At 30.6% G+C, this 20,160-nt stretch overlaps 1 protein-coding gene across 3 annotated transcripts; it reads left to right on the forward strand.

Moving 5' to 3' along the window:
* The first annotated feature begins 375 nt into the window (after positions 1–375).
* On the forward strand, positions 376–18,928 carry LOC132740920 (mucin-2-like). Of its 3 annotated transcripts, none has more exons than XM_060728983.1 (7): positions 376–548; positions 15,296–15,343; positions 16,193–16,255; positions 16,403–16,595; positions 17,251–17,430; positions 18,099–18,211; positions 18,329–18,928. In XM_060728983.1, the coding sequence occupies exons 1-7, from the start codon at positions 521–523 to the stop codon at positions 18,736–18,738; spliced, it is 1,035 nt and encodes a 344-aa protein (XP_060584966.1). In that variant the 5' UTR covers positions 376–520; the 3' UTR covers positions 18,739–18,928. The 3 variants fall into 3 exon arrangements, with proteins under 3 accessions (XP_060584966.1, XP_060584967.1, XP_060584965.1); XM_060728984.1 differs by lacking the exons at positions 15,296–15,343; positions 16,193–16,255; positions 16,403–16,595 and adding exons at positions 3,381–3,428; positions 3,755–3,818; positions 4,221–4,413 and having other exon boundaries at positions 395–548; XM_060728982.1 differs by lacking the exon at positions 376–548 and adding an exon at positions 10,239–10,442.
* The last annotated feature ends 1,232 nt before the right edge of the window (positions 18,929–20,160 follow it).

The following is a 20,160-nucleotide window of genomic DNA, read 5'->3' on the forward strand; positions in this document are numbered from 1 at the left end:
ATCATTTGAAAACTGTGCCACACGAGCGAGATACACTTGTCTAATATATCATATAGAATATAATTATAAAAACTGTATGAGATTTTGTCCCAATTTTTACATTTGTATTTCACTGAATGAGCTCTAAATACCGATCGTTTGTTCATCTATGTTAAACTTTAACCTCCCAGTATTTACTTCTACCCTTTTCATGCTAATAATGAAAAACATTTCGTATCTATTCCATATTATAAACAGTTTTCAAATAAGAGCTAAAATATTCTGCTCTTTTAAAATTGTAAACATGTTTTGTGTCCGTTATTTAGGTTACACTTTTTTAAGTCACGTCCCTACAACTATCTAAAGTTACCTATTGCTACTATAACCTTCGCATTGTAACATAGTAAAAGAAGCGTTTAACAGGGTAGACGACCTTTATGCTCGATACACATGTTATAAAAATTAGATGGTTTTCCATTGCATACATATTTAAAGGATTATCTATATATCAGTACATAAAAAAATAAAAGGAAAAAAAATCATGATTGTTACTACACTTTTTCTAATATGTAAGTTATTTTAAATTATCTTTTATTTTTATTTTTTACACAATACCAGAAAGAAAATAAAATGCGAAAATATCTTTTTTTGATGTTATGACTAAGAATGGAGTAATTCATGTTTTATTTTTGTGTTGATATTCTTTTTCAATTTTCGTACAAAAATATCATACATAATCATTTGTTATTTTGTTAAATGCTAACATCAAATATTTTTGCATAATATGTAATTAAAAATTTTGATAAAGATATAATGCTTAATGAGTGAATAATATGAATGAAACGTTTAGATATTGATTGCATGAATGTGATGTTAAATACTTGATTAGCATATGTACGATGCTACTTGACTGACCAACATCAATATGCTATTGAATGATTTACGAACATATACATGCTACTGAATCATTGACTAAAATATATACGCTATTGCGCATGACTGACGAACATATTAATATGATGTTAAATGATTGACTTACATTAAAATAATGTTAAATTGTTCCCTAAAATGAAATTAAAGCTAAATGATTGACTTACATAAATATGATGTTTAACAAATGATTAACATATATATGATGCTAATTCATTGACTTACAATTAACGTCCTCAAGTTAACATTTAGTGCTTTGATGAAAAATCTACCGCTTCCTCTGAAAAATTCGACATGTTGTTTCTTTACGTATATTTACTTATATCTATGTATATATACGTATATTTGAGTTATGTTCCTGATCAAAGAGATGATAATGAAGACGTTAACACGTTACACAATAATAACACAATAGAGAAAATAAGAATCTAACACAGCAAATTTGAAAATGTTGCAGGCTCGGTTTGATTGAGTCTGTTCATGGACGGTACTGTCAAATGCAAACTACCGTCCATGCCCCCTGGCACCGGCTTAAGCAGAATTCAGCATTTAACATGAACTGGTACAATTTTGAATTTTGAAACATCCGCAGATGTGTTCATATGGCGGTTATGATGGCACTTTCAATGTGACACGTAAGTGCCATATCATGAAAAGCGGCATATGGTCCCCAAGTAAAAAAATGCGTGTGCCCTAAACGAGAAAACAATGGGCGGAACTAAATAAAAAGGAATTTTAAAAAGGGATCAGAGGTTATGAAGCCTGCATATCACAGACAAGACGTCAAAAGACAAATTTGAAAAAGCAGGTCACATATCCTAAGGGTGATTAAACGGTACTCAAGTGAGAAATACTGGAACCACCCAATAAGAAAATAGCCAAATAGAAAGAATTAAATTACCACAAGCACAACAATTATGTCGTGCTGAACGATCTTTAAGGATCGGAAATATAACATCACTGATTGAATGTACGGGGCGACTTATTAAAACTATTATTTCTCTTCAAACAGCATATACTTCTGGAGTAATTAAATAAGCATATAATATCTTTCTGTTTTGTATTCCTAATAGTTAATCAAACTACGAGAACTTTCCCAAAAAAACTTCAGATTTTTGACTTTTTACTTTATTCACGAATTAGCTAGTTAACAGAAGGTCGATGGATATGGCAATGTGCCTGCTAATACCTTACGTAATATCCTAAGATGCGTTTAAATTGTTCTTTGACCCTTAAAGTAGAAAAGCCGGCATGTGATTTAAATGTTAATGTGGCTTAGAGCTACTGATGAAATTACATTAATAATAATTTCATTATTGTTGTGTGATTGAAACTTGTTCTTGACAATCAGTGTCTTATGACAGTGAACCATGTTCGTGTTGTTATTGTTGACCTTGAAATAGTTTGTTTAATGAACTATAAATATCTAAAGTAAAATAATTATATGGATTTATGGTAGTATTGAACGTCCATGTACAGGGATTGTTTGGTCAAGCCACACTAGAATCAAATCATGTTTTCTGATATAATTTATGAATGAAGCGATGTAGGTTATGATCAATATAAATTACAACAACTTGTTTCAAAACTAAGCTTAAATACGTATGTATAAACTGAAACTTAATCGGAGTTTTGAAAACAGGTTGTTTATGAGGTGTCAGTTCAAATTGATTGAATGCTACGATCCAAGCTATCCCATGCTCCATTTATCGGATAATGTTAAGCAGGGTAGTGTGAAGGTATCAAGTTTAACTCAAACGTGACTTTTTATGTGCAATGACCTTTTTCGTTTCAGCAACAACATTTCAGTTATGCGTAAATGAAAGTATTTTCATATGTACATTTTCTTCTTTGTCTTGCGCACATCAAAAATGAGACGCCAAGTTCAGAAAGATTGATTAACATGGAATTTATCTTGATGTAAAAGATATGTAAATAGTATAGACTAGTTCATTTGGTGCTTGTGGCAATATTATAGAAGATTTGAATTCATGAAGCAATGTCCAAGCAACTACAAAAGTAGTAAATGAAATTCTTCTACGAGATAAAATGATAAGCATGTAATGTAGATGTTATACGGGAGATTGCTGGTGGAGGAAGACCCCAGGTGTCTCACAAGCGGTCACCCGAGTAGAACCACCGACGTTCCGTAAGCTAGCATACATTGAACAAAAAGTCCACAAAAAACAACACTTTTTTTTATTCCATTTTACATGTTAACACCATTTACTAGAACAATTTTATACGATTCATTATCTTGCATAAAAACAGATCACGCAGGAGGAGAAAAAAAACACACCAGAAAATGTGTATTAACCCTTTATTATTGAAACAATGACTTTAGAATGGAAACATGACAAGTTTCCTTGTGTCTCCTTAAATTATGTCATAGTTTTTATCATAAAGTGCCAACAAAGATTTTGTATAGTTAAAATTAAATATTTCATTTTAATTTTATGTATTTATTGTAGTATTTCTGACGACAGTTGCGGCTGATGAGTGTGGAGATAGATGTACATGTAAGTATCTTTACTTACTAATTCGTGCCAACTATTTCTAAAACAAGAGCGCATGATGTAACAGTCCACATTTGTATTGTACAGTTGAAAACAGATTGAATAATTCAGTCAATTTATCTTACACGTCTTTTTGCTTGATTTTAAGAACCTATTATAATAGATAGTGAAACAAAGTCATATTAGTTTGGATTATCAAATTAAAGCTTTCAAGATAATTTATCTTACGTAATTTGTCTACAACATCTACATGTATATGACTTTGACAGGGACGGTTTGTGTATCAAACATCTGACATTTGTTGTAGGATATTTTTTTATTTATTTCAGCATCTCAAGTATGTGGTGAAGATGATGGGATATGTTACGAATAAATCAGATCTTATTACATGCAGTAAGTAAAACTTGTCATTTTGATATATATATATATATATATATATATATATATATATATATATATATATATATATATATATATATAATTGTCGAACACCTGTAATTGGAGGTAACTTGCATCATGAACAGGCTCATTCAAACTTATCCTGCAACATTTTCAGTTTTGTCATGTGTGCGTTCGTTACAGATTCTATATTTTTCTCTATTTCTTCAGATGGGGCAAACACATTTTTTGTTAAATCATTTCTTAAGAATAGAATTAAAAACGTGTTAGATAGAACATAGCGCTAAATATGAAATAATTTGTTATAATTATGTTGTGTATGGTTTCAAAAGTCATTTCAGAATGTTTTTTAGTTATAATTTTTAAAACATTTTCATTCTGTAAATTTTCGCACAGGATCGTTTACATCAATATTTACCTATTACTACTGCAAGAAGGACCAAGCATGTTGTAGTGATGGCTGTATGCCCGCCGGAAGCGTTTGTTGTTATAACAGTTATTGTACAAGTAATCATACATGTTGTTCATTTGTCGGCTGCTGTCCATCTGGAACATTCTGTAGTGGATTTAAATGTATTTCCGACATCTTGTAAGTGGCTTTCTTTTACATGATTGACAACTCAGAATTTCTTACTTAAATTGTTATTTTGAAAGTAATCATACAAGTTGTTCATACAACGAAGCCAGTTTCGTACTTGTTTAAAACGTTGAATTGACAGATTTTTAGCATGTCTGCCATTGTTCTTTTACGTAGTAATTTTTTACGTTCGTCTTTCACGTGATAATTTTGTTACATCCGAAGTAATTTTACATTTACTTACATTAAAACCTGTTTCATCAAAGGCTTGCTATACAGCGATTTCCTGCACTTATAAAATAATACTTAGAATATGATCGCAAAACATGCATCTGCTAGAGCTTTGATTATGTTTTCTGTTTTGTAGGAATTGCTCAAAGTAAAGATTTTGTTTGTTATACAATACTTACTCTTTGTAACAAACATTTGACGTGTATTGAAATGCAATGCTATTATTAGCCAAATAAAGATTATTTTATGTTGTGTGAAAATGAACATTAAAGTTACTTGCGTAGGCGATTTGCTTGGTATAATTGCACATTATCTCGTTTTAAAGACAGTATTTTGATACCTATAGTTATAATAAATAATAATAAAATTACACAAAAATTAACATTATATATCTTCAGTTCAACACAGAAACCTTCAACGGCTACACCTCAGCCAACACCACCAATAAGAACTACTTCAAGACCGAGAACTACCTCAAAACCAAGGACTACATTAAAACCAACACAATTCTGGACGACTTCAAAGCCAATAACACGTTATCCTACAAGACGACCAAATAGTGACACCAAAACAACATCATCAGCTAGGTTTGTAAAATCAAACTTTTTTTACTATACATATACTCATTACACCATGTGTAAAGCTTTGTGTTGTAAACGTATTATAAAGCAATATTCTTCATTTTAAATTCTGCGGATTACGACATTTATTCTTTTGTTTCCAAACATGTACAGTATTACAGAATTGATATATACATATATTGCTTTGTCTAATTATACTGCGCGAAGTGAGGTTTTATTAAAAAGCTAGATATCTCTTAAATTGCAAAACATATCGTGATTAAGAGAATCATTTCAGATTTAGAGTCATTGGTTCAAAGGCATTATTTACATACACTACTTAATCAACGAGTAGATTGTCTGCATTAATCACTTGCCTTTATTGTGTATGTGATATAAGTTGGTTTGTTGGTAATCGCTATAAAGATCGTGTGGCAACGGCTTTTCATTCTTTACTAGCCGAGGAAAATCGCTGAATTCCGTCCTTAAATGTTGGTGAAAAAGCTGGAGTTTATTTTAAGTTGGCATAAAAACAAATGCTGGGCCTGGCAGCATGTACAATAGAGGTGGTCAGTTAAATTACATAAGTTATTGTGATTTAGATTACTATATTAATTTCACAACAGAAAATTTATGATCTTCATTTACAAAAACGAAATTAGGATCTCTTATGTTTTCTTTACAAAGCGACCTGAATAGAACTAAAGCAATAAATGTATTTTTATGCTACAAAGTGTTTATATTGCTAATTAAAAGTTGACAGGTCAGCAATTATGTGTTTTCCTTTTTTTCCATTTAAGTACCAGCACGATACAAATTGCATCAATTGTGGGCAGTGTGGTTTTTGTGCTTGTCGTCGGTGTTGTTATTGCATGCCTTATCCGAAGAAGTCAACATAACAAATCAAACGGTAAGTCGAATAATTCAAAGTTCACCACGTCGAATAGAATATTGCAAATCTAGAGTTTTCTTTTTGTTTTCTTACAAATATTTTTTACTTCTTTATATGGTTTTTATTATTTACAGTGCAATCTCCGACTGGTAGAAATGCAATGGTAGTGAACGCCCCTGCCCAAAATGTATAAAAGTCAGTGGAAAAAAGGGGCAATTACGTGTTTCCAGTACAGAAAAAAGACTACCACAAAAACCTAAGTGGCTTAATTGCAAAAACCGGTTTTTTACCAAACCATGGCACAAAATACCGAAAAAGCAAAGACAAGAAGATGCAATTATTTTCGTTGTAGACGAACACAATACTCAGATTTAGATAGAGTCGTTCGTTGATTTGTGAACTGTGATACAATTTGTTAACCAAATGGACAGTGTTGTTATCAATCGCAATTCTTATGTAACTTAACGCCTATATTTGGTTGGTTTTACAACCTTTTACAAACTTCCATTCGCTTTCATCATAGTGTTAACCTGCAAATAAATGAGCAGATATAAGTGTGTAGATCTAGGCTGCATTTATATTTTAAATATATCATATTCGGCTTACATTATACCTTTTGTCAAGTTTTTCTATTGCCTAGTGCGTATGGCTGCTGACTCTGAGTCAATCTTGGATCGCAAGGTTCTTGTGAGTTTATTCATATCAGTATTTAATTTAATATTTATTCTAGCTCACTGAGGTATCCGCTCGTGTCTTAAATAATAAACTGTTTCTTTATTGTTGTTGTTTTGTTGTCGTTTTTTTTACTCAAATTTTAATACATGTGTATGTCATATCTCGGCGATCGATCCACCTTACTGACTTTCCTGGAGAACTTACTCGTAAATACAAATTCTTTGCAAGAGACTGACTTCTAATCCCGCGTTGTTTCTGAATACGCAATGAGATACAAATGACCACTAGACTTATTGTCTGAGATCAATTGTCACTTAAAAATAACGACTCACTTCAGTAGCGAACAATAAACCTTTAGATTACTTTTTTCGATACTCACCCTGTTGACAAAAACTCATTTGATATGAGACAGACTGTAAAAGGAACTTTATTTATACTGTTATGTTAATTTGCTTCGGCTCAAATTAAGTTAATCTAAAACCTTTCCAACAATTTCCACAAATTTTATAAAATAAAAAACGTGTCTTTTCTCACGTGTTTCTTAATTAGGGCATTTTTTTATAAATGTAGAGATATTAATATTGACATGAATACATTCATTAAATATTGACAGTGAAATATTCAATATAAAATATGTTAATTGCACATAAAGCCTCAGATATGATTTTTGTTTTCTATCTGTAGAAAGGGCAAATATGTATTTAATAGGGATAGAGCGTTTGAGATGTTTATCACTTAAAATAAAAAAAACACGCTAATCTGATTAATGCGGCAAAATGTGTGTGTTGAATTCCATGCAAATACTGTGCTTATCTCTAAAATGCAAAACAAAGAATAAATGACTCAGCTATTTGACCAATGACAAACTTTTGAGAACATATTACAAGACACCAAAAATAAACAGTCTTTGATATAAAATGCTTTTTGAGACCAAATGGGCCTTTAAGAAGGGAAGACATATTTTCAGGCTACAATAAAATAAATTTCTGTTATTATCGATTTTTTTTCAATTTTGAAACTTGATTGTTAAATAAGTGTCTACACTGATGTGATAAATTGATTTAATTTTCATTACGGGTAAAGTTGTACGAACGGATCAAAACACTATTGCCTTTGATGTTAAGGCTAAAGTATTTATAAATGAAGATCTTAATATATTTTGTGTTTCGTTAAGATCGACACGCACCTTGGTAAACTATTCAACCACATTTTGTGTGTTTTACTATTAACTATTGTACATGTTATATTCCAGATGATTTGCTATATTTCGAGGTTAATGGTTCTGAAGTATAAAGTTTCTTATTTATGGATAAATATCATATAGCAATGTTGTAAATTGACTTTTATCTCGCGAGTAATTGTCTGCCAGCATTCTAGTAAACATACTTTTATTTAAGTTGAAAAGGTATCATTTGCTTAGTAAAGCTACAAGCTAGATAATTATAATTCCATTCCAAAGATGCTGTTTTATAATTATCATGATATCAATTCAAGGATTTTTGCCATCGGTAAATATATTCCATACCAAGTTAAAATAATGTAATTTTTCAAAGAACATGGTATCATTTATAACGATTAGTATCTGTACTGGCACCGGTCAAGAAATTATATCATAATGTATATATTGTTGTAATAGGCCGGTAGCCAATATCAATAAATAAATTGTCATTGTCAGTTTTGAAATATACCTTTTATGTGAATGACTACGTGAAAAAAAAATCGGATAAATATTGTTATACGTATTAGATATGATCGTACCATTGAAACAGGTTAACCGCAATACAATATTATAATACATTAAAATACCACATAATATGTTTCACGTATCTGAGTATACCATTTATAATAACAAAAACCAATGGAATATCAATGAGATTAATTATGTGCGAACATAATACTTATGTTATGCTGTAATAAAAATACTTATTTTGTCGGAAGTCAATGTAAAATGCAATCTCATTAAAATCATATCCTAACTGTCGCTTCACTACCCTAAGTTCGTAGCAAAGAGTAACGGATCTGATTTTAATGAGATTGAGGTAAAATGTTAATCTACCAATATAAATAAGTTGAGGTTGTTCATATTATAACAAAAGAACAAAAACAAGAAAGGACAGCTTTAACACATAGGACAACACGACAACAACAATAAACTATCCTTATCTTTTATTTTTATATGCTGGGTGCTTTGTGGATTCATGTTGTCGGGATGCATTAGCGTCACAAGGTTGATCAGTTTTTACCCTACATTGATAGATATTGTACAAATAAATCAACAGTACTTGCAAAAGTAATTTGAAATGACATCGGTTTGAAATACCAAGCGCTTAATTCATTAAGGACTTTTTTGGGAGTTTTCACATATGGACATATAGGAAAAAAATAAAGCTGTTCTATCGAATTTCTGTTGATAGAAATTGATAATAGAAACAATTTAAGCGAGAAAATAATTGAGGGGGGTCACCATTCTCACTTCTGAATTATCTGCCCTTGAATCAGAATAATTTACTTATTTGAGGTCATTTCAAGGGCAGATAACTTATACGTATGTCTATAAAATCTTGTTGTTACTTCTGGATTATGTTACTCTTTTTATGGTTAATCACAACACATAATTAATTACAGGTTATTCCATATCTTATTTCTGTTATTTTTTCAATTTGAATAAAGGGTCTTGAAATTATTTCAAAATGGCCATTTTTAAGAAAAAAAGTCACAGGTTTAGAAAAGAAGGGGAAAAAAGCCAATCCACTCTTTATTCTATATTAAAATTTTAGACATTGTCTCAAACAGAAGTAAACTATAAAATAAGCAAAATTAGGTATTGTTTACCTTCATTGTGAATTATCTGCCCTTGATTTAATTAAAAACGTTCAATTCAGGGGCAGATAACTCAATAACAAGGACGGTAACCCCCAATTTCTTATCGCTTAAATTGTTTCTGTTATCATATTCTTACAACATGCCAAGTTTTAAGAAATTTTATTGAACAGTTTTAATTGTGTCTATATGCCTATATGAAAACTCCAGAAAACGTTTTTTTTTATTAAACTGACCAATACATAGCATCAGAGTGTTAAATAATTGTAATTTATATTGATCTATCTTGATTTATCCAACTGCAATTGTTGTCACTGAACAACTGAACATTCAGATTGGGTTAAACTGAACCACTCACGCAAGATAAACCGGTCTAGTGTAATACACTATGTATAAGATTTTATCATTATAACATTTATATTTCACCAACTGATCTCTAATCACCAATCTATGTTACATTCTAACCTCTCTTAATCACTTTACTCATTTTTTTTGTTCATTCTAGCGTAACAGCGTTACGTGCATATTATTTAATAAAAGTACAAGTTAAGGCTCATTATATTTTTTGAAATTGTAAACATGATTTGTGTCCGTTATGTAGGTTACACTTTAAGTCACGTTCCCAACATTAACTTTAAAAGTTAGCTATTGCTAAATTACCTTCGACATAAACAAATAAGATTGCAAAAGAGGACTTAAACTGAAAAGGGATTGCCAATGATATAAATATCTAAATGGTTTTCCATCAGCGTATATATATTTAAAGGATAATATCAAAAGAAATTATTATAATAATATATGAGTTAAGGGACTAAACATGAAAGGAAAAATAATCACGATGATTACGGCAGTTGTTCTAATATGTAAGATATTTTTAATCATTTTTTTATATAATTCTAGAATACAAAACATATTTCATTGTGTAATTTATTAACGATGTGACTAGGAATTTATTTTTGCTGTGTTTTAACTCTTTTTTTCTAATTTCCTTTACAAAACTTCCTTTCTGTTTAAATATTGTGTTTTATTATTTTGTAATAAATGCTAACATAACTATAATGGTAAAAGATAACTCTTTTTTATCAGTGACATTATGCCCATCCATGGGTAGATATTGAGTGAACAGGTGAAAGTCAAAATAAGTTGACATTTTCTCATAATTGATTAACTTCACATGAACGATAAACAACTAACTAGCCCCTGTGAAATGTGTATAATTATCCGTCGCAATGTATCTGTAACTTTCCATTTATAGAAAAGGTGGGGCAGTCTTTTTTTATATATTTAGGTAGATTTATTTTTTACCCAAATATCATGTGTTGGTCAATCACCATTATAACGACCAGTTTATAGAAATATATAGTCAATTAAAGTCAATTTGACAATGAAAAAATGAGCATAATGTCACTTTAATTTTTTTTTTATTTTGGGGGTAGGGTGGGGGTGTGATGGAGTTGTCGGCAGTATGTTGTTGCTGTTGTTGTTGTTGTTTGGAGGGGGATGAGCGGGGTGGATGTTGCTTTTTTCATTTTTGAAAAAAAATATGAGTTATTATCAATTTTTATAACAAATCTTGTAAACATTTTTTCCAATACTTTTACATAATAAAAACGTTCGTACTTAAGTTACACAAGAAAATATGTGTCTTTGTGTGCGCTCGCATGAATAAATGGCTCAAAATTATATATTATCACATAAACCGCGGCGCAGGAGTGTAATAAAGCCATTTATTACATGCTTTTTGGTGGTTTATAGAAATATATCAGTGATATAAAACTGGTAATTTCACTGTTTGAAACAGTGAAATTACCACTTTGATAATTTCACTGTTTTGAATTTAAGCCCCTTACGTTGTTTCAGTGAAATACCAGCGTGCACAGTACTGGTTACCAACTTAATGGCATGACGTCGTAAATGACGTCACGTTGTACTATTATTTGGCGCGTTTTTCATTCAGTATTAGGTTTAATGTCTTTTAAAACGTTTCAATGCATATAATAAAAAGAAAATTTGTTTAGTTTAGTGTAAGACCGAAATATATTTCACCTTGTGAACACCAAAAGTTCATATTTCACTCGTGACTGCGCCACTCGTGAAATATACCTTTTGGTGCTCACTCGGTGAAATATATTCCGATCTTACACTGAACTAAACAAATTTATTACATGCTTTTCGGTGGTTTATAGAAATATATCAGTGATATAAAATTGGTAATTTCACTGTTTGAAACAGTGAAATTACCACTTTGATAATTTCACCGTTTTGAATTTAAGCCCCTTACGTTGTTTCAGTGAAATACCAGCGTGCACAGTACTGGGTAACAACTTAATGATGTGACGTCGTAAATGACGTCACGTTGTATTATTACTTGGCGCGCTTTTCATTCAGTATAAGGTTTAATGTCTTTTTAAAACGTTTCTTTGCATGTAATAAAAAGAAAATTTGTTTAGTTTAGTGTAAGATCGAAATATATTTCACCTTGTGAACACCAAAAGTTCATATTTCACTCGTGGCTGCGCCACTCGTGAAATATACCTTTTGGTGCCCACTCGGTGAAATATATTCCGATCTTACACTGAACTGTACAAATATCCTCTATATCCTCTATTTAATAAAAACGATATTACACTACAGTAGTGTAATAACACTTTGACGTGACGACATTTGCGCTATATAGAAACATAACGTTAAAGCGCGCTAATGTTAGCGTTACACTATCGGCGCGTCATTGAAAAGTTACTCATTTTAGTACTTAACTGTTCTTATTTTATATATGTGATAAATAGAATATTATATTCGTGTAGATTTAATACTAAATGTATTGAACTCGTCGAATAAAACAATATTATGCTCGTCAGAGGCTCGCATAATATGATTTTATTCAACTCGTTCAATAAATTTAGTATTAAACTACACTCATTCAATATCCTCTATTTATTAAAATTCTTGAAATTGCTAAAATTCAAACGTTTTTGTTCGTTTAAAACATAAGAAATTCGTAGTGCAGAGATACTTAAAAACTGTAAACTATATCGTATTATTTACTATACAGCGTGAGGTCCTTCACACGTCGATAAATTCAACTTGTTTATGAAATATTTTCCCTACTTCATGTATAATTGCACATTGTAATTTTTCAAGATGTTTACCTGTGTTTGAGTGCATGACGCATTGAATGCATACTTGTCGATTATATTGTAAACAAGTCTTTAATACCAAAACATCGAGTTCAGTCGTAACTCACGTATTCAATTTTTATGTTCATTATTTTCAAATTTTGTACTTTAAACTCTAATGAATTTACCATAAACATACTCATTCACGTAATGTTGTAATTCTATTTTCTGATCATATTATTATTTTTATTATGACATTGAATTTATTATTATTATTATTACTATTATTATTATTATTATTATTATTATTATTATTATTATTATTATTATTATTATTATTATTATTATTATTATTATTATTATTATTATCATTATTATTATTATTATTATTATTATAGTATAAATTTTGAATGATCTATACGTTCTTGTTTATAATTCATTAATTTGACGACTCTTTACTCGATGATTTAAAAAAAAGAGTGTCGTAATGTAGTAGAAATTAAAGTTTACCCACGTACGCACGGCACGTTGATAATAAAAGTTGCAATTACTTGTTTACAACACAAACTTCAATCTATAGAAATATTCTTTGATAGGAATTTTGAAAAAAAAAAGTTGTTTATTTAGTATCAGTATAAGTATAGAATTGTTTGGCAATATTGACCTGAGACACATTACTCTTGGGAAGATTTTTCGTTAGTTTCCATTTATAATTCACGCATAAGGTTTAATGATACTTTAATTCTTTATTCAGTTAACAAAAACAACCCGGTGGCATAGTAAATTGTAACCACGTAGTTTTAAGTTCGAATTTTTTTTCATTATTATGATTTTCTTTGTATATTTCATAACCATATTTGTTTCTTTATCAAAATAATATACCACGAGTTGATAAATTATGCATTTAATTTATACCGGATTTTATTTTTTAATTTGATAATTTTGATAAATATCATTATACTTTCTCAGCTTATTCCAATATGTAAAATCGTACAATGGGTGATTCGCATAAAAACATAATAGTCAAGTTCAGCAAAATATTATAAAGAATTATTATAGAATATAAAATCATTATAATGATTCAAACCTACAACCTTTAATTTCAAACTTAAAGTCTTTCAACTTTTTACTAAGGCTAGTATATAAATTGTTTTGCTGGTAATATTAAAAATCCGTGTGGTTCATTTCGCAATCCGGTAAGTACCGATAAAAGGTCATTGAATATTCAAATGTCTCAGGTCAATATTGCGAAAGATTCAATGAACAATTTCAAGGACAATGTTATCAGGGTTATACATAAACCTGACTTTATGCGTGTAATGGCAACCTGTTTACGTTTTACAGTGATGCGTAGATTAATTTATCTATATTTGAATTTCAATTTTGTTTGGTTTAAAAGTGTACATATCCGTAGACTAAAATAAATCTTTAACGTTTTTATTTAAAACCGAATTTATAGTATTGTTTAAGAAACAACATAAGTTTAAATGTAGTAATTTAGCACTAAACCCGAAATATTATATAGAATAATTTAATCTTTAAACGAGTCATTAAACTAGAATTACCCATAAGTATATTTATCTACAAGTAAATACAAAATACAGTCATATAAAAACATAAAGATCGGGAAGGGTTGTTGTACCCATATTTTTTAGTTTTGTACATATTATACAAATATGGACTTTTTAGCTGGTGAATATGATGTGATATGTACTGAAAAAATTAATATTGACCGAGGCGATAGCCGAGGTCAATATTAATTTTTCAGTACATATCACATCATATTCACCAGCTAAAAAGTACATATGAGCCGCGCCATGACAAAACCAACATAGTGCGTTTGCGACCAGCATGGATCCAGACCAGCCTGCGCATCCGCGCAGTCTAATTAGGAGCCATGCTGTTCGCTTACAAACCCCATTACAAGTAGTGAAACTGATAGCGAACAACATGGATCCTGATCCGACTGCGCGGATGCGCAGGCTGGTCTGGGTCCATGCTGGTCGCAAACCCATTATGTTGGTTTTGTCACGGCGCGGCTCATATCTATTTTATTATATAATTTATAAATATCTTTTATATGGCTTATTAAATCTGACATTGCCTAAGTCGGAAGCTTGTCTTATTTTTCCATAAAATATCTTTTTAATGAGCGCATTAGCAAGCTTATTCTTATAGTGTTCTTTAAAATGTAAAGACGGTTACTAAAATACATTAATTTGACTCTTATTTAAGAGTCATCCATTTTTTTATCAGAATAATATATAACAACAAACTTGGCGTGACATCACGTCATAGTCTCGTGTCTTTCAGGGAATTTCCAGAAAATCTTTTTTTAGGAAAAAAACAGTGAATATACTCTGATATTGACCTGTTATTTTTTACATAAAGTTGCTTGTTAGCCAATCAGGTAAAGGCATTTCAAAGCTATTTATAGATTATATAATAAATATTTTTATCCTACTTTCTTTTTATAGTAGCTTTTCACTGGAATAAACTAATTAACATTTGAGATATTATTCCAAAGATGTATGCAAAGATATGGTACATTGTATATCTAAAATCACATATTTCATTTTAATTTTATGTATTTATTGTAGTATTTCTGACGACAGTTGGGGCTGATGAGTGTGGAGATAGATGTACATGTAAGTTATTTTGCAAAATTCTCTATTTGATGCTAAATATCATATTCCAGTTGTATATTGTTCAATGTATATTGGAATCGAACTTCGTGCCCGCACTAAATCATTGCTTTTGAAACTTGACTCAACAAATTGTCTGATGCATTAACCTTAATGTTTTCTATACTTTAAAGTTGGAAACAGCATCAATAAATCAGTCATTTAGTCTTTCATGTCATATTGTTTTAGACATTATTCATCTACTGTTTTACTTCATTGTTTTAAAAACAGGTACACATGAATAAAATATTACAGAAAACAGTAACAATTATTACATTTTGTCGTATATTCTAATGTTTTCTGAAGTCTTTGTTTTTATTTCTCTTTTTTTAAACCTGATTTTTATAAATATTTTGTTAAACATATGAGCCGTGTCACGACAAAACCAACATAATGGGTTTGCGACCAGCATGGATCCAGCGCAGGCTGGTCTGGATCCATGCTGGTCGCAAACGTAATATGTTGGTTTTGTCGTGACACGGCTCAAATATCTTTCCGGCTTCTATGGATAACCACCCCAAAAACTGCCAATTTCTCGGCAAGTGACCGACTACTAAATTCCGTTTATTTTATTTATTCTTTGATTTATTAATCAGCGAAGAGAGATTAATGACCAGTAGAATGAATGTCCGAGATTAAATTGCCACGGAGATACTCATGGGCACCTATATTTGCGCTTATTCTGAAACAAAATCATGAAAATTTGGATTTTTTACCAATGTTCTTACAATATTTGTCTACAACTAATATGTATTAATTCACATAGCAGAGTTGTTATAAGATATTTATATAACCATAATTGATTTATTTCAGCATCGCAAGTTTGTGGTGAAGATGATGGAATATGTTACGATAAATCAGAGCTTATAACATGCAGTGAGTACAATTTATAAATTATTAATAATAAAAATTGCCAAACACTAATCATTTTAAATGTAAAAATTACTCAGTTGTACGATTTGAAATGCCATTTGAGTAAGTCTTTAAAGTAATAAGTAACTTAACAATTTCATTTTTTCACAGCTTTGTTTACATCAATATTTACCTCTTACTACTGCAAGAAGGACCAAGCATGTTGCAGTGATGGCTGTATGCCCGCCGGAAGCGTTTGTTGTTATAACAGTTATTGTGCAAGTAATCATACATGTTGTTCATTTGTCGGCTGCTGTCCTTCTGGAACATTCTGTAGTGGCTTTAAATGTATTTCCGACATCTTGTAAGTGGCTTTCTTTTTAACTCGAAATTCCTTAGTTTGATTGTTCAATAACTTTACAATGATCATAAATGTCTATAATTACATGTATTATATCATAATTTTCAATGAAATAAATCCCGTTATATTTCTTTCTTTATTTATGTGTAATATAAGAATGGCCATTTAAACGATGGTTTTGCAGGTTTTTGACGTTCTCTGCTTTTTATAAAAACAGCCAATTATTATACACTTACAAATATTTTAACAAGATATATTAAGATGGCAACACGCTAACTTTATAACAATGTCATGGGCTTGTAAAGTTTATATGATTTGTTGTTAGTGTGCTTTTTTAATTTGTCTCTTAAGTTAAAGGTAATGTTAAAATTATGCTTTAAATGGTATCTAACTAAAATATGGATATCATCTTAGTCAAATTTAACTATTCTTCAATGTTTGAACATAAAATAACATCACGCATTCACATCATTATTTCATTTGAGAAACTTGACATACAAACGGGTAGGGCCAATAGTTATAAAAATATGATAGGAGGCTATTTCCCTTAACCACTTCGATTGCTAAACTATATTGAATTCAATTTGAAAGCGAAAACAAAAATCATACATTTTAAATTAAAACACAATTAATGCCTTTATTTAATTTTCATTTGCAGTTCAACGCAGAAACCTTCAACGGCTTCACTTCGAACAACTTCATTTAGGACTACTTTAAAACCGTGGACTACTTTTAACCCATGGACTACTTCAAAACCAGACTACCCAACGACTTATAAGCCAGTAACATTCTACCCTACAAGACGATCCTATATTAACACAATAAAACCATCGGCAATGTGAGTAAAACATCCTTTTAAAAATGTATGTTATTATACATTATATTGTATAAAGTAAGATACGGTTTAAATGATTTACTCTTCAACTAAGCATTTATTCCTGCATTGAGAGAAACATTTCAGATCAGAATAATTTGGTACAAACCTAAGTAAAACAATTTAAAAACCGATTTGATTGTTTGCATAAGCCACATGATATTGCTATATTGGTCATTTGATTAATTGGTTGGTTTTAAGTAACAACGACACTAAAGATGACACGTGGTGACTTCCATGTTTTCCTATTAGACAGATTACACAATAAAAAGCCGTGTTTTTGTTACCTAACCATCATCATTTCTAAGCTTATATTGGTCGATCAGAAAGACGTTGATTCTCTTCAAGGGACTTGCTATTCTTAGCCAGATTTTGGATCATTTTTCACAATTATAATGATTATTTTGGAAATAAGCAAATGATCTGAAATTCTGCACACATGTTATTTGACTAGACATACATCGAAATAGATATATTGATCTCGAAAACGTATTCCCAGGTCTGCCATGTCAATTAAAATACCCAGTGTAGTGCCTTTAAAGATATATACATATGAAGTGATAACAACTTTTTGACATCAAGTGCTTTCATTTTTACTAAAGTGTGTGATATCAAAACTATGTGTTTTTCAGTGCGTTAAAACCCTGGCAATATGCATCGATTGTATCAAGTGTGCTTGTTGCGATAGTTGTGACGATTACTGTTGTATGCCTCATACGGAGAAGTCACCGTAACAGATCAAACGGTAACTTAAATATTTTAATATTTATCAAATCGATTCAATATTTCGAATTTAAATTGTTGACTTTATTATTTCTAAAAGAGTTTTTTTGTTACTTTATACTGTATGTTTTATTTACAGTGCAAGCTCAGCCTGGAATGATATTGACTGCCCCTGCAGTTTATGGACAGGCTGCAATAAACAATGGGACAAGCTATGGTGTTCCATCAGCATATACAAATAGTCCTCCCAATTGGACAAGCTATGGTGTTCCACCAGCATATACAAATACATCTCCCAATGGGACAAGCCATGGTGTTCCACCAGCATATACAAATAGTCCTCCCATTGGGACAAGCCATGGTGCTCCGGCAGCATATACAAATACACCTCTCAATGGAACAAGCCATGGTGCTCCACAAGCATTTACAAATACACCTCCACAACAGCTTAATACCCCTAACATCGCAACAAAGCCAGTTGAAACTAAACCGGTTGCAACACCATCGACACAAGTCAACACCAAAACAAAACAAGTATTTTCATTGTAACCAGACATGCACTCCGGTTATTCATGATTACGAAGAACCAAGTAATAATGCGTAATTAGGAGCTTCAAAGAAATTGTTGCAGAGACATGTCACATGTGCAATCGTGATAAATTAGCTGATCAGAGTGAAAACGATTATAATCCTTGTGTCAAAAATATAGGATGAAAATAAACACACATATATAAGTATATTAAGTGGTAAGAGTCCTTTCATACCGATTGGTATATATATGGCATACCTATCCGGCCAACAACCAACTCACTCAGATACACATTGGTGTATAAAATAATACATGACAGAGCATCTGGATTTCCGTGCTACAGATAAAAATATGCGTATGAGCATGAGATGTTGTACTTTCTAAAATCTATCTTAAACAGACTCAATTTAAACAAGACTTCTGTTTTAAGTGGTGTGTGTGTGTGTGTGTGTGTGTGCGCGTGTGTGCGTGCGTGTTGTTCAGTGTCTTTGATACGAAACAGTCGATATAACATATCATACCTTTCAAAAAAGAAAAATGTTTCGGCTTCTTTATATTGCCAAAATTATATTTTCATAATCCTTTTAAACATATCAATGAAGAAATGCGTTTATTCTCGAATTTTCTTTATTTGGAATAATCGTTTTAATACATTTACTACTACTCACATTCATATTTTAAATAAAACATTTTCTAAGAATAAGTTTCATTGTCAAAGTGCCACCAAAAAATTCTTTAAACATTTCGTTATAAAATTTTGATTTTTCTGTATGGAAAGACCCACTTTCAATAAATTTGTACCATTATTCTTCTATTTATACCCATGGTAACTATTAACTATCCGTGATTTAGCACATTCAATGTGATGTTAGTTTATGTTACACAAAATGTCAAATAATATTTTCAATTTTAAGACAGTGTGCTGCACTTTTTCATTCATGTCACTCATGGACAGAATCAAACCAAGTCTGCAATTATCATGTATTTTTCTTGTGATTAATGCTTCCGACGGATCACATTTTATCCAGATTTTGAAATTATATTTTTATGGTCAATATATTAATGCTGTAATTGTATTTACATTAGTTTTAATAAGTTCTGACAAGTGTAACTGAACCTTTTATATTTATTTTTGTTGACCTGTTATACAGATGTCATTTTGTTATATGATATTCAACATATTAAATATGTTAATATTTTACAATGTTCATTTATATGTTATTCCATGTTGTTTATTATGAATAGTTATTTTTTATAAATAAAACCATATTTTACAATATAAATGTGTTATTTGACCACACAGCCCGTTTACGACAAACTAGAGAAGAGTGCAGTTGAGAGACTGTGTTAGTATCAGATAAAAAAAAGTCATTTTTATACCAACACAGTATAGGTACTAACTTTACTGGTGAAGGAATACCTCAGGTGCTCCTTCGTACATG

Source organism: Ruditapes philippinarum, unplaced genomic scaffold (assembly GCF_026571515.1).
Source record: "Ruditapes philippinarum isolate M1 unplaced genomic scaffold, ASM2657151v2 ctg129_1_1_1_1, whole genome shotgun sequence".
Taxonomy (NCBI): domain Eukaryota; kingdom Metazoa; phylum Mollusca; class Bivalvia; order Venerida; family Veneridae; genus Ruditapes; species Ruditapes philippinarum.